We start from the raw sequence: 16,587 nt of genomic DNA on the forward strand, positions 1-16,587 counted from the left end.
AGAAATAAAATGGTTATTCCATAGGTTTAGTTGTTGAATAGATTTTCATTTTAAAAAAATGACTATTCCTATCTTAAATCGCATACTAAGTAAATGAATGATTAAAATGAGCATTCCATTCTATTACATTCCTTTGCACCAAATGTAGCAGCGAATTAACACCATGTTATTATTTAGTTTTGTTTTTCTCAATTTTTGTATTTATCATTTTCTAGAACAAGCATAAATAAAGAGAGAAAGTAAAAGGGAGAAAGTAAAAGAAGTTGAACTATAATAAAGGAAATTAATTAGATTGACCTTGTAGGAGGCTCAGGTAAATTATACACAAGTAGATTATTTAGTATTTATTATTTTGATATTTCTTAAGTTGGTTTATTGCTACAAAAAATGACTTTTAAGGAGGCTTAGGTAAATTATGCACAAGTAGATTGTTTAGTATTTATTATTTTGATATTTCTTAAGTTGGTTTATTGCGACAAAAAATGACTTTTAAGTATAAAAAGTTAATAAGGCTTTTATATTATAAAAAAAATGTGCAAAAAATACACCTCCGGTTTAAAAAAGTGTTATAAATCCTTGTACTTTGAAAATTTGCAGCAAATTATCTCCTGATCAACATTTTTTTGACTAATGTTTTATAAAAATTCTCTAAATACACTTAAGGGGATATTTAGGTATTTTAAAAAAAATAAATAAATAATAATAAATAATTCAAAAATAATTAAAATATTTTTTTTGGGATTTTTATAAATTTTAAAAAAATGCCCTTATTTTATTTTGTTTTATTAATATTTTTATTTATTTATGTATATATTTCCCAAAGCTACCAATTTTGTGGAAGCAAGCTTTTGTTTTTTTCAGTCCGTCTGTGCATCAGTTCGCTTTCCGAAACTCACAATCAAGGATTCAGTGATCTCTCCAATGTCGGTACGATCGCTCTCTCTATATATATTATGTGTATATACACATACACATGTATCGACTCTCTTGTTCTGAACCATGGTTGATTCGTTGAGGTCTCACTAGGTTTTGTTATGTGTTCGTTTGGTATTGCAGATCTTCGAATACAATGGAAGTGCCCTAGTAGCGATGGTTGGCAAGAACTGCTTCGCCATCGCAAGTGATCGCCGACTCGGCGTTCAGCTCCAGACCATCGCAACCGATTTTCAGAAAATTTACAAGATTCACCCCAAGCTTTTCATTGGTCTCGCCGGACTCGCCACCGACGCTCAAACTCTGTCAGTAATTTTCCCATGTCAATTTGTTGTATTTTATATATGCCTCTTAAACATGGTTTTTTTTTTTTTTTTTTTTTTTTTTTTTTTTTTTTTTTTTTTTTTTTGTGAGTGTTCTTATTAATTTTAATTTATTGTATTTTATATATGCCTATTGGCCAAACAGAAACATGTTTTTTTTTTTGTCTTCTCTTCTTATTAATTTAAATTTTAAATTTAAATTTTATTTTTTGAAGGTATCAACGGCTTGTGTTTCGGCACAAGTTGTATGAGCTTCGAGAAGAGAGGGATATGAAGCCTGAAACTTTTGCAAGCCTTGTTTCTGCTATTCTTTACGAGAAAAGGTTGGAAAAATCATGGATATTCACATTATAGACATGCAATTACCGTTTATTACAGTGATTAAGTATTTGTATTTAGTTTAACTTAACTGTTTTGGATGTGTTGTACGAATTAAGTGTTGTTAATACAATCCGTATGGTTCAATTTATGAAACCTAAGTTTTTGAATTTAACAATTTTGTTTGTTATGGGTTGCCAGCCCTAACCAATTTGAGTGTGCTTTGGAAGATGTTCTGTTTTTTTTTTTTTTATTTTTTATTTTTTATTATTTTTTTTTTTTTTCTCCCTTTGATAATGATGGTGTTGGATTCTCTTATAGTTCCCCATAGTCTGCCATTGGGTTCTTACAATTCTCTGTCCTACATGGGAAACAAGAATTGGAAAATTCTCTGAGGAATTCAAACTTACAACTTCCCAAAATGTGAGATTAGAACCATTGACAAAGATCAACCAGTAAGAGGAATTAAAATGATAACACAGAGAGTTATGAAAAAAAATGTAAAATTTGTTAGGGAAATTGCATATTAGAAACATATGTTGCATATATATATATATATATATATATATATATATATATAATTGCTACTAAAAATACCTGTTATGTGTTACTGTGCAGGTCAATCACATTGCTACGTAATACGCAAGTGTTCGGAACTAATATGAGACTAATACCATCATTTCAACTTAAGAGTTATAATATGCAACTTTTAGTATGAATTCTTAGCACTATCACATCTAATCTGAGTCATCCAACCTTTAACACCATCATTATTCATTAGGTTTTTCTCAGCATCATTGTCAATTTTTCGGCACATGTTCGTTAGACTTTATTAAACCATGGCTATAGAGCATAAAATTGGTTACCCCCTGCCCTCCTCTCCTCCTCCTCATCTTTTTCCCCCTTACCCCTTTTTACTTTTAAAAAGGGGGAAAAAGTGAGAGTCCAGGAAAATAGGAGAGAGTATATGAGTTGTTTATGATCCATTTGGTGTCTGTAATCAGGAAGCAGTGGGGTAATTTGAGGCCAAAGCAGTATGTTTGCTTTATGTAAAGCGAAATTGCTGACTGCCTGAAGCACTGAATATTGTAAAATAAGATGGAGGCTTACGACAATATATGACTATAACCACCCCGCTCCTCCTTCCCCTCCCCTTTTTCCCCCTTCCCCTCCCCTTTTTCCCCCTTCCCCTTTCTCTTTTAAAAGGGGGGGAACAAAAGTGGAGTCCATGAAAATAGGAGAGAGTATATGAGTTGTTTATGATCTCATTTGGTGTCTGTTATTAGGAATCAGTGGTGTAATTTGAGGCCAAAGCAGTATGTTTGCTTTATGTAAAGTGAAATGCTGACTGCCTGAAGCACTGAATATTGTAAAATAAGTTGGAGGCTTACCACAATATATGGCTGATATAGTCAAGACAACTTGTGACATATACATCGAGCTTGTGATGTAACATGACATGGTATTGGATTGGTGCTTTAATCTTAATCTGACTTGGCCAAGAATTTACACTTGTCCGATTCGTTGAACACTGCTACCAAAGAAATAATTTTTATGTATTATGTGTAAAAAACGCGACATGTTTTGAATAAATCTAACACCTCTGTTAAATAGTTAATACTATTGTCATTTAAGTAGCGCACACCGGCATAGGATACGAACATGACACGATACGATATGGACACACCGACACGTTGATTCCTACAAAAGTAGGATTCGAACATGGCATGAAAATAGTTATACATAAATATAATTTTTATTTCATTATTTCATCTATTGAACAAAATAATTTTAAATTTTAATTAATTTTAAATTCCTATAATAAAATATTATTATAGTAAACATACTACTATTCTTTTTTCTTTTTCTTTTTTTTACCTTCATTCCTCTTGTATATTGGAATTTTGAATGACAGGTTTCATATTGTGGAGAAGTATAATGCTTTTGCTATGTGTTTTTCTTTTTCTCTATTTTTACTTTTTTGTAAATGTTCTTAACTGCAGGTTTGGTCCATATTTCTGCCAGCCTGTGATTGCTGGATTGGGAGATGAAGATAAGCCCTTTATTTGCACAATGGATTCAATTGGAGCCAAGTATGTTGATTTCTTCCCACCTTCATTTTTTCGTAATTTTAGAATTACCAGCATTCCTGGGATTCTAGCAGCTTCAAGTTTTACTTTTTGTGTGATGGTTATACATTAATTTGCTCCCAATTTTTCATTTTATGTTTAATTAGCTTTATTTTTTTAATATATGTTTGAACTTTGAAAGATGCTTTATTTTTTATTATTTTTTAAACTTATTAAAAAAAATATATATCTTTGAAAGATGCATGTATTAAATTGATCATATTCTTTATTCAGATAGAATACGGTGGAGAGAAATGAACTTACCTATTGATGTATACTTAATCCAGTTTTCTACACTTCTTTTTGTTTATTACTTTTGGTAGGTGATATTCACATTCCTCTTTTTGATAAATACACTCTTTCTTTTTCCTTAAAATAATTGACAAATATGTCCTGGGTACTTGATTGTCTTATTCATGAATAGGGACAAAATGCAATTTCTTTATAACAATGGAGTGTTATAAAATAGAGGGGTGCGAATAAAACCTCCCTTATTTTTTCTGATAAGTTCTTTTGCACTATCATTGTGGTATCATTCCTCATATGTTGTAATCATTGATCTATAACTAGTGAATTTTCAATACTTGATAGTTTCTTAATTGTTTGAGTTGAACTTTTATGATGGTTGACGTTAGAGTTCTTTGTGGTCTTTAACTAGCTGTAGCGCCAAATTTGATGGTTTATTGGTTAGGAAAGGCTTAATTTGTTCTAACAGAGTTCCTCTTGATTGTTGTTTTATTGCAGTCTGGGATAGTAGGACACAAAATAATAGTTCTGTCTATCTTTTTTTTTTCCAGATTGAAAAAATCTAAGTTAGAGGTTAACGGATTTATATGACAGGTCTTTTCTTTAGTGCATGCACCTTGATTTACAACAATGAATATCCTTTCTTTTAGATAAGCAGTTTTCTACCCAAGTTAAATACAATATCATGCTTCCAATAAAATAGTGCCTTTTCACTTTTCTATTAATGAATAAAGGGACAAATCAATAATGACTCAACAATTAAAATTTATATTGAGAGTCTGTGTTTGTGCGTGTGTGTTCATGTGGTCCTGGAATATCTTCAGCATCAATAATATTAAAAAATCAAGATTTATTAGTAACTCTCTTATGATTTGCATCTTCATTCACTTCCTAATAATGTCTTTTGGCATGATATTGTTTTAAATGTTCAAAGTTTCAAACATTACCCAACTGCAAAGTGTGTTCTTATATAAGCTGTAGATGGTGCTTGACATGGTTCAGCCCAATATTATTTATGTGGTCCTGCAATATATTTAACATCAATAATATTTATAAAAAAAATAAAGATTTTATTAGTAACTTTCTTATGTTTTGCATCTCCATTCACTTCCTAATAACTTCTTTTGGTGTGATATTGTTTTAATGCTCAAACATTTGCCAATTGCAAAGTGTGGTGTTATATAAGTAGTATTTGGTGCTTGACATGGTTCAGCCCAATATTATTTATTGAATTATTCAAAATTTTATTATTTGAGTACTTGGTTGATGAATATATGAGAAAATTGTGGTATTGATACCATTCTTCATGTGGTCGAGCCCAAGTAACTGGGAGAAGGCTTTGTTGAGTTGAGTTGAGTTTAATGTTCTTTATATATTTTTATTCATTCTGAATTTCAGGGAACTTGCAAAAGATTTTGTTGTTGCTGGCACTGCTTCAGAGTCTCTTTATGGTGCATGTGAGGCAATGTTCAAGCCTGACATGGTTCGTCCTAATTTTAATATTTACTAGTTTTCCAAATGAAATATAAATTGAATTTTTGCATAAATGTGCTCAGATTTTAGTGCTTTTAATGATATATGGAACTTTTTTTTTTTCTTAGTTGGTACTCACAAACACATGCCAATATGGAGGCTTGAACCCCTAACCTCCCTTTGGGAAGTAAGGGCCTGATATATGGAACTTTAAATATACTGGAAGTCTGGAACACTTAATTTTCAAGAATCAAGATATTTAGCTGTATTCCGAGATCTCCACGTTTGAACTTGATTAATAGATAAGAAAGCATGCAGATGCAGGAACATTTAGAGAATAAATGTTTCATCATTATGGAGACATCAAGTGTATGTCTGATTAGGGAGGAACTCTTGTTAATCTGTATGTATGATTAGTGAGGAACTCTTATTATTTAACAATTAAGGGCTCCTCTCTGGTCTAGGCATCCATTATGTTTTTAATTGCAAATGCAATAACACCATGTGCAGGCCCACACATTAACGAGGGTAGAGAAAAAGGGGGAAGGGATGGTGGGCGGGGGGGTGCGTTAATGGGTGCTGCAGACCTACTTGTCAGTCACTATTGGTGGTAGAAGTCAATTCTTGTGCATATTAATTGATCTATCTCTAAGATTTCTCAAGTTGTATATAACTGAGTTTATCCTTTCATTTTTAGTGACTAATACATCTCAACATCCTCTTGGCCATTCCCTTTCTATCAGATGATGTTTCCATTACTGGTTTGAGTCAATTTTCCCTTCATTTTGTCTTAGTTTGTTCTATCACTAAATCTCACGAGCATGTATACTGCTCATTCCATCCTATATTGTATTGCCAGTTATCCATCTTGACATTTTCATTTCAGCCATACTCAATTCATGGGCATGTGGTTTCTTGACAGCTCAACATCCATTGTCTCAAACATTCGTCCTATTACAGAATCATATGAAATATTACCTCAAGTAATAAGTAGTCAGACTGCATCCTACATTTTATGAGATGTCCAAAAAGGCTAAACAGAAAGACCATAAGATTCAAGATTTGATAATCTTGGAAAGATCATACACGTTGAAGTCTATTTCCAATTATCCATTTCGTTGATGACTTATTGCTTTCCTCATTATGGAAGTACCTTTTTCATCTTGACGCAGGAGCAACGAGGAAAGCTAGTATCAAGGGATATTAAGTTTTTATATATCAATATTCTAGTAATTTACACACTAGAACTGTTCATTCTGTCACGCATCTTTCTATTTCTTTTTATGGTTAGAATTAATTAAGTCATTCTAGGAGTAATAAGTTTTATTTGCTGAAATTTTTATGATGTAGGACTACAAGAGCAGTCTTAAATAGCTAAAACTTACATAATTCAGTGGCTGAAAGTTCAAACAATCAGGGCTGAAATTTGGAGATTTGATAGTAGAAATGTAGAAAGATGAAGGAGAACAGAAATAGAATGAGCTGCCTATTGGAATCACACCAATGGGTCTAGGGATTACACCTAGAGAAGGTCTCACACCCTCATATTTTTTGATTCACTCACAAAAAAATTCTAAAGGTATTTTTATTCATTCATTCACTCCCTCAACCAAGATTACACCTATCCCTTTGTAGGATTTCTACTCATGCATCTTAGACTTACATGGAGGTTAACTCATGAGTTTTAGACTTACCTCATAAAGACTCGCAACTCTTTCAATTCCTAACTTGTGACCTAATAACATAAAAGGAAATAAAAACCTCACAACTCTTCCAATGTCTAACTCTTGCTTTAATAACATAAAAGCAAATAAAAACCACCTTAATTGCATCATAATTGCTCACCAAACTCATAAACAATGCAACTTGACCAAAGCACCCAACTATTCAAGACTCCAAGTGGAGCCACATCATCTAACCTATACCAAATTATGGCTCCACTCATAGAAACCTCTTTTTTGTGCCTTTTATACACCTTTAAAGATTGTTGTCATTGATCTCCATCATTTTTATTTTCAAAGGAGTTGATATCTTCTTTTTCCTTTTACAAGTAAGAAATTTTTTATACTTAAAATTTAATTAATAAAAAAGGGCATGAATAGGATAGAGGTGAAAGGGTTTGGGTGAGAGTCTTAGAGTAGAGTATTAAGCTTTTAAAAATGTTTTATTTTAAATTTTTTAATGGTTATTATTCTCCTAATATTAATATAACATATATTAGGGGTTGACTGGTGTTTGACTTCTATCTCAACTTTTCTTTTCTTTTTTGACGCCGGAGTCTTCTACTCCGGTGTCTATCGTTCTCTTTTTTCTTTTCTAGTGTTGGATCTTTGGTTTCTACAAATCATGTTACGTTCGTATCTCAAAGTAGTGACCCTACCATGTCTCAATCTCTACGGGAAGATCAAAAGTTGTTTAATTGATACAGATGTGGTCCTTAGGGTTGATCATCATAGCATTGCAGAACGTGAATCCGTCTTGAAATCTTGTCTGGTTGGTCGTTTTGATCGTGATGTGGGGTGCACTAAAAGGATCGAGGAGTGGGCGACGAAATCTTGGCAGATCTCGTGTGGAGTAAAAATTTCAACCCTACCTGACGGCCTTTTCCTGTTCCGTCTACCATCGGAGGCTGAAGCTTGCAGGGTTTTGAATGTGGGGAGGAAGAGATGGGGTGAAGCTTCCTTACACATCGGCAAGTGGGATTTTGCAATGGGTTGCTCAGCCGTGGTTGATCGCGATAGGTTACGAAGGGTGGTGTTGTTCGGTTTGCCACTCCATCTCTGGTGCCACAAACTGTTCGAAGCCATCGGAGACCTCTGCGGTGGGTTTAGAGGAGTGGAAGCGGATGATCAAGCGAGAGGCGAATGAGTTCTCCTCCTTGTTTCCGCCGGAGCTGTGGTGCCGAAGTTTGTTTTTGTTGAAGACCAACGAGTAGCCTTCAAGATCAGTTTGATTGAGGAAACCTCACCTCGCATCCTTCCAAAATCCTATTATGGGTTTGGTGAGGTTTCTCCCCTTCCGTCTGATGGAGAATTCAACGGTGGCCGTCATCGGCATTTGCAGACTCAACTGAGTTCTCAAAGAAAGAGAATAGTGTTCGCCAACGCGCCGGCAGCGAGTGAGGAAGACAGATATCCGAGGCGTACGCATAACGCCTGTCATCAACGCTTTTCAAAATCCTCGTTTTGATCGCTTTGATGGTAATCAACCACGTGGCTTCACGAGGGCCTTTCATGTAGCGGACTCAAATGGGCGTAAGAATGGGCCTCTTTTTTCTGGGCTGAACAATGGGCCGTTAGGTTCTCATGGACCACATGCTACACTTAAAAGGAATGTTATGTGGAGGCCCAACAATAAGCTAACCATTTCTTTCCTCAATGATAAGCCCAGCCCACATTTGCCCCAGTCGAGCTGAAACAATGCTTAGTTACGCATTGGGTCATATGAAGACTTAAAAAGAATGGTTCATTGGGGGCCAAAAATCAGAATTCAGTTTCTTTTCTTATACAAAACCTAGTCCAGCCACCGAACCAATTATTGATCATATACAGGGTTGTCTTCCTCATGCTCCCTATGTGAATTTCTGGAACTCATTGGACAAAAGGAGATGGATGAAATTTAGCGATGATGAGGCTGGTGTGGGAACAGACAAGAAGGGCTTTCGTCATCTACAGTGTTATGCTGATACCTCCACTAACCCAGGTATGTCCTCCGTGTCTCATTCTCAGAGCTTCCTTAAAGCACCTTCTTCTTCTTCCTCCCTTTCTGGAGTGGTGAGGGGCGATGTTGAGATGTCAATGGAGAAGAATTGTGTTATGTCTGTTGTGCCCTCGGCACTTGCAGAAGAGTATGGACTGGCTACAGAGAAGATTGCTAGCGGAATTGTCACTTCAGGCCAAGCTGATTCACTCAATTGTGAAGTTCAGGACTCATCAGGTCTTGGTCCGAGTTGGGAGAGACCTTCACTTTCAGCTGTCTAATGAGTCAACCATGGCTTTGCTCAAAGAACTTCGCCTTTATGTTGCTTTGAAAGGTTTTAACTGCATGTCGTCTGACGGGGAAGAGGAGAATAAATTGGTTAGTTTCTTGAGCAGTGGACTGGGAGACTACAATACAGATTCTGACTCGTTTTCAGAGCCTTTTGATTTTGGAAGGGATTGTGATGAGGAGGTGGCTACTGATTCGGTTTCTATCCAAGAAGTCTGTTCCAACGAGTTTGTACCTTGGATGGAGAATGATTTCTCTGAAGTGATAGAGGAGGAACCTTTGGCAATTGAGAGATCTGGTTGTTCAGTAACAAATGTTGATTTGGGCAAGGACTGGATGATTGAAAACATAGGAGCTGCTAGTGAGTTGCTAGGTGTTTCTTCATAGGGGAACAGTAACCATACACTTTCCATTCTTCAAGCAATAGTGGAAGGCAGAGAGGTAGCTGTGACTGAAGAGGTAGTGAACCTGAGGCCTTTATCGTCCTGGAAAGGGGCACATGAGATCAAGAATCTTATTTCTGAAGTCAATTATGAAGGAAAGAAAGGGGTGGTGAAGGAGAGGGGAAGGACTAGGAGTTGGAGCGCGAAGAAAGGAGGAGGGGAGATCACCTTATTTGGTTTTTAATGAAGCTACGAATTATTTCTTGAAATGTTCGTGGTCTCAACGACCCGAATAAAAGGAGGGTGGTAAAGGTTGCTTTGAGGAAGTGGGGGGCCCAAGTTGTTTGTTTGCAAGAAACAAAGTTGGCATCCATTTCGGATGGGGTGGTTAGGAGTTTGTGGGGAGGAAGGTTTGTAGAATGGGAGGTCTTGAATGCTCTAAGTACTTCGGGCGGTATCTTAGTTATGTGGGATTGTAGATGGGTGTCTCGGTTGGATGTGTGGGTGGGGAGATTCTCAGTGTCTTGCAAGTTCAAATTGGAAGAGGACAATTTCAGTTGGGATTTCACTGGGGTATATGGACCAGTTGTTGATATTGATCGGCCTTTTTTTTGGGAGGAGCTTAATCATGCTCAAGAAATGTGGTCTCTTCCTTGGTGTTTGGGTGGGGATTTCAATTCTGTTAGATTCCCATTAGAGAGGTCCACAGGAGGTAGGAGGTCTTCTAAAATGGATCAGTTTTCTGATTACATTGACGAGCATCTTCTCATTGATTTACCAATAGAAGGTGCAGCCTATGCATGGTCAAATGGCAGGGACCAGTCACTTTTTCAAGGCTGGATCGTTTCTTGATTTCTGGGGAGTGGGAAGAGAAATTCCCGGACGTCATTCAAGCAGTTTTAGCACGGGTCATATCTGATCATGTTCCTTTGGTTTTAGATTGTGGAGGTTTGAGTTCTCAAAGGTCACCGTTTCGATTTGAGAATATGTGGTTAAGAGCGGAGGACTTCCAAGGGAAAGTTCAGTCTTGGTGGGAGGGAGGAGTTGTCATAGACTCATCTAGCTTCATGTTAACTACAAAGTTGAAGGCTCTCAAATTCGATCTTAAGAAGTGGAATAAAGACGTTTTTGGGAATCTTGAATGGAGAAAGAGTAGAGTCCTTGCTTATTTTTATGAGATTGATCGCCTAGAAGATGCGGGTGGGGATGTGGAGATTTTGCGTTCTAGAAGAGCTTCTTGTCAGGCAGCTTTTGCTGAGATTGCTAGTATGGAAGAGATATCTTGGCAGCAAAAATCCCGGGCTCTTTGGCTAAAAGAGGGAGATCGCAATACAAATTTTTTTCACAGACTCGCTAATGCTCATAGAAGAAGTAATCATATAGGACGTATTTGGGTGGAAGGTGTTGAGATGTGCAGGGAGGAAGATGTGCGTAATGGGATTGCTGCTTTTTATTAGAAGCTTTATACCGAACCGCTTGCTTGGAGACTTAAACTTGATGGTCTTCATTTCGAGGCCATTTCCGAGATCGATAGGGAAGGGCTTGAGATTCCTTTTATTGAAAAAGAAGTTCTAAAGGCCTTATCTAGTTGTAATGGGGACAAAGCTCCGGGGCCAGATGGGTTCACTATGCAGTTTCTTTTGGAAAGTTGGGCAGTTGTGAAAAACGATGTGATGGGCACTTTTCAGGAGTTTTATTCTACTAGTGCCTTTGAGAAGTCGCTTAATGCAACTTTCATTGCCCTTATCCCTAAGAAGGGAGGTGCTTTTGACATTAAAGACTTCCGTCCTATCAGCTTAGTGGGATGTATCTACAAGCTTGTGGCTAAGGTCCTTGCTCTTAGGTTGAGGGGAGTGATGGATGGGATTATTTCAGATTCCCAGAATGCTTTTGTTAGAGGAAGACAAATTCTTGATTCAGTTCTTATTGCAGGTGAATGTGTGGACTCCAGATTGGTGTTCCCGAAGTCTTATGCAAACTTGACATTGAGAAAGCATATGATCATGTGAATTGGAATTTCCTTTATTTGCTTCAGAGAATGGGGTTTGGATGTAAATGGAGGAAATGGATTGAGACACGCCTTTCGTCTGTCAAATTCTCTGTTCTTGTGAACAGGTCTCTTGCTGGTTTCTTTGGGTGTTCTCAGGGTTTAAGACAAGGAGAATCCCTGTCATCTTTCCTCTTTCTTATTGTTATGGAGGGATTAAGCAAACTTATGTGAAGAGCAGTGGATCTTGATCTTATCAAGGGCTTTATGGTGGGAAGAGATCCTGTCCGTCAGATGGTGGTCTCTCATTTACTTTTTGCGGATGACACCCTGGTTTTCTGTGATGCTAATGTGTCTCAGCTTAGATATCTGAGGTGCATTTTGGCTTGTTTTCAGGCTGTCTTTGGTTTGAAAGTTAATGTGGCTAAAAGTTTGCTTGTTCCGGTTGAAGATGTTCAGGATATTTCATCTTTAGCGGAAGTCCTTGGGTGTAGGGTGAGTTCTTTTCCAATTCTGTATTTGGGCTTACCTTTAGGGGTTTCCTCTAGAACGGTGGGGAGTTGGGACCCTGTGATTGATAGGTATGCGAAGAAATTAGCAGGATGGAAAAAGCAATACTTGTATAAGGGAGGGAAAGTTACGCTTCCAAATTCCATGCTCTGTTGCTGATAGGATTGAAAAAATTCAAAGGGATTTCCTTTGGGGTGGAAGAGGTGATGAATTTAAGTATCACCTTGTCAATTGGGAACAAGTTTGCAAGCCAATGAAGTTTGGTGGTCTTGGTATCAGAAGATTGGTCCCCTCTAACCAAGCTCTTCTGGGAAAATGGCTGTGGACGTACGAAAGGGAAAGACATTGCCCTTGGCGAAGGCTTGTTTCATGCCGATATGGGGAAGAGAGTGGTGGTTGGTCTACTCATCCGGTTTCTCTCGTGGGAGGAGTTGGGGTGTGAAAATTCATAAGGAAGGGATGGGACACTTTTTCTACTCACATCAGATTCAAAGTTCATGATGGCAGATGTGTACGCTTTTGGGAGGATCTTTGGTGTGGAGACCGGCCTTTATCTTGTTTATTTCCTAGTTTATATAGTATTGCAGTTGATAGACATGCCTACGTAGCCAATTGTTATCAACTTGATAGCAGAGGGATTACGTGGGACGTGCACTTTCGACGCTCTTTTCAAGATTGGGAGGTGGACGAGGTATGTGTTTTCCTAGTTTTGTTGTACCGACAGGAGGCAGTTGGCAGAGGTACTGATGATATGACATGGATTCCCTCTTCCCACGGTCGCTTTGAAGTTTGTTCCTTATTTTTATGTCTTTCTGATTTCGATATTGTTGATTTTAAATGGAAGACTATTCGGCGTTCTATGGCTCCAACTAGAGTGGCATTCTTTGTTTGAACCGCTGTTTGGAGTAAGATCCTTACGATTGATAATCTAAGGAAAAGGGGCAATTGTCTTGTTAACTGGTGTTACCTGTGCAAACAAGATGGTGAGTCAGTTGCTCACATTCTCATGCATTGTCCTATGGCGAGGGATTGTTGGAATCTTATCTTTTGTCTGTTTGGTATGTGTTGGGTTATGTCTCGTTATCCTAAGGATTTGATTTGTATATGGAGAGGATGTCGTGTGAATAGTGTTGTTCGCGATTATTGGAGTGTTGTACCACATTGTGTTTGGTGGTGCATTTGAAGGAGAGGAATAGTAGAATGTTTGAAGAGAAAGAATCGTCCACGACGATTTTGAAACTTCATATCATACGCTCTCTTTTCAGTTATGTGAAGAGGAAGTCATGTTCTTCTTCCGAAGATTTAATTATTTTTTTAGCTTCTTTGGAATCTTAATCCCTAGTTCCACTTTTGTATAAAGGATGTGTTCTCCTCTTGAACGCCTTTTTATTTCAATTATTACTCATCAAAAAAAAAATTTAATGGTCAACCTTGGCTGATGCTTGTTTACTTGTGACACTCCTCAACTTTGGCTTAATAGTTTGCTTGTGTACCAACAACATCACACGCTTAAATTTCAAGTTTGATTTTTTAATAGACCCAATCAAACAATACAAGGCTCAACTTGTGAATCCTTGTGGGTAGGTCTTGCACAGCTGTAGCGGATTCACTGTTTAGGGGACTGGCCAAAAGATAAACGTATTAGCACTTAAAGGAAAAGTTGATCCTTAATTTAGAGCTAGTTTGTTAATTTTTTATGTGTGTTGTATTCCTAAGTTGCATTATTTAAGGTAGGAAATTCTGGATTTTAATAAAAGTGAATATTGGATTAGGCTAATTATGAAGTTAGGTAAATTCTTAAATTTTCTCAAGCTCAAGCAAACCCCCACACCAAATTTTATGATGGGAACAGCATTAGCTCACGGGGAAGTAAAAATCTGCCTGCAGCATTTTAGTTTCCTTTTTTTATTTGCAATATGATTTTCCCGGCATAGTTTAATACTTGAGAGGTCAAATAAGAAAAACAATAAAGTTCAACAATTTAACGTCAGTTGTGTAGCTTTTACATGCTTCATAGGGTATCATGGAAGGTGTAAAATGGAAATGACATAGAGTGAACATGAATGTCAGCCGGACATGCATGTTTCTAACTTCTTTTAGCACCACTGATAAAGTAAGAGAAAAAGGGGGAAGAAAGCTCAGTGATCTGTATCATTTTTAGTTTAGATATCCTTTTATTTGCTTAAAGAGTTGAATCGTGCTTTCTAGAGTTCAATTTCCTGATCATGTTTTGGATGCATGTTAAGAACTGTGTTAAAAGGTGTGTGTTTTAGCTATAATAGAGGGAGAGAATAACTAATACATGGTTCAGATTTCTTGCTGATCAACTTGAAGTCTTTGTGCTGGTTATTGCTGTTATAACTGTTGTTTTAACCATCATACAGGAACCTGAAGAATTGTTTGAGACCATCTCTCAAGCACTGTTATCATCAGTAGATCGTGACTGTCTGAGTGGTTGGGGAGGACACGTCTATATTGTGTAAGCCTCTTTATTCCTTACTTCCTTCACATTGATTAATGCAATTTGTGGAATTTTTTAATAATTACTTATGAGCGTCGTGACACTCATAGAATGCAAGTGCAAGACCATAATGACTGTAACTTAAGAATCGGTGAGCTTGTGCTAATTTTTGCGAGAATCTAGTCATTGATTTGTTTAATATTCTTGAGAAATATGCTGTGGTGTTCATAGATTTTGAGTTACAGATCTCAGGAGCCAGAATGAGAATTTAGGTCTTTTTTTTGAAAAAAATAAAAATAAAAAAAAAATAAAAAAAAATATTATTAGGTCTGTTTAAATACAGACATTGAAGAAAAGTAATCTACTGCCCGTTGTTGGTGGAGGACAATTAGGAAATAATCCGTGTTCTTATTAGGATGAGGATTCATATTGTATGATATAATATTGATAAGTTTTAATATTTAAAGGATTGGATTCACTTGGGATGAAAAGAGGTTTGCAGCACAAAGACCTTTTTACTGCAGGTGCAATGAGTGTCCAATGACCGGGACCTCTTAGAATTCCAAGTCTTTACTTGTATAAAAAAAACTTATGCTGCCTCAACCCTTTAGATGCCCGTATTTAGCCCCTTGCTGATATTATTATGATAATTGCATTCCCTTCAATTGGAAGAACATTAACATTTAGGGCCACATACTCTTAATTGTGCCGTATTTTTTTTATTATTCTCCGTTTTTTTTTGTTTTGTTTTGTTTTTTTTAATTTCCCCCTCCCCTCAGTTCAGAATCTTCAGATTCAACATTAGTCTACCAATGGTATTAACATTTTAGTTCTTTTTCAGTGAAACATTGATAAGATATTTTGTGGGGTTCTGTTTTTTTGCTTTGATGCAGTACACCAACTGAAGTAACGGAGAGGATCTTGAAGGGAAGAATGGATTGATGTTTTTCTACGAGGGCCGAAAGCCCATCCTTTTGTAATTCCATTGAGATTCTAGTTTCTCTCTTCCTCAAAATAGCCTGCAGATGAAGGTGGAGCTTCTTAGCGTTCTTTCGTGACCCGGGGGCCTGTTATCTGCGGTCCTTGATGTTGATGGTACTCTGATAATTTTCCTGGTTTTGATTAATATTGCAATTCCTTTAAATTTATAGAAGATCGGAAGTGGTTAAGTTAATGCATTTGTTAATTTGTACATGGCCTCTATTTTTTATTTTTTAATTTAGTACAAATGCATGCTCTTTTTTGTCTGATTGGGTCGTTTACATTTTTATGGGTTTTTTTTTTTTTTTTTTTTTTTTTTACTTTTTATTTTGCAGTTGCCCATTATTGCTTTGATTTCTCTCCCCCTAGAACCGGAAAGAGGAGTGTAGGTATGTATTGTGTTGAGGATGGTGAGTGTTGATTGTTTCGAGCCTGAAGGAACATGGAGGAAGAATTACGGATATGTCCAACATAAATAAGTGTTTATATATATATATATATATATATATATATATTATTGATCTTTACTGTTTATGATGTTGAGCCTACTTGAATATCCCAATCTATTTTATTTTCACTTTGTATTTTTATTAAATTAAGTTAGTAGAGCGTCTAGTTCACCGAATAAGTGTGCTTAGTAGAGAGTTTTGTTTTCTGAGTAAGTGTGTTCGCGTTCCCCCCTTCCCTATATTGTCAGGGAAAAAAATCATATTAATGTAGCCCGTTAAGAATTTTTTAAAAAAAAAAAAAAAAATTAATATAATCACTTCCAATTATATTCATTTTGGTATAAAAAAAAAATTACATGAATGGATCATTTTCAATAGTTTTCTTAATATGTTAATTATGTTAAATG

General features: G+C 36.4%; 1 protein-coding gene across 2 annotated transcripts; it reads left to right on the forward strand.

The window, feature by feature from the left end:
- The first annotated feature begins 831 nt into the window (after window positions 1–831).
- LOC132273698 (proteasome subunit beta type-3-A) lies at window positions 832–15,997 on the forward strand. 2 transcript variants are annotated; one of them, XM_059774728.1, is made up of 7 exons: window positions 832–923; window positions 1,057–1,238; window positions 1,472–1,579; window positions 3,578–3,667; window positions 5,348–5,432; window positions 14,674–14,768; window positions 15,644–15,997. In XM_059774728.1, exons 2-7 carry the CDS (start codon window positions 1,090–1,092, stop codon window positions 15,690–15,692), a joined length of 576 nt encoding a protein of 191 aa, XP_059630711.1. In that variant the 5' UTR covers window positions 832–923; window positions 1,057–1,089; the 3' UTR covers window positions 15,693–15,997. The 2 variants fall into 2 exon arrangements, with proteins under 2 accessions (XP_059630711.1, XP_059630710.1); XM_059774727.1 differs by having other exon boundaries at window positions 837–927.
- The last annotated feature ends 590 nt before the right edge of the window (window positions 15,998–16,587 follow it).

This window comes from Cornus florida, unplaced genomic scaffold (assembly GCF_030987335.1).
Source record: "Cornus florida cultivar Cherokee Brave unplaced genomic scaffold, ASM3098733v1 CherokeeBrave_3.0.0_Hap2_Chr09, whole genome shotgun sequence".
NCBI lineage: Eukaryota > Viridiplantae > Streptophyta > Magnoliopsida > Cornales > Cornaceae > Cornus > Cornus florida.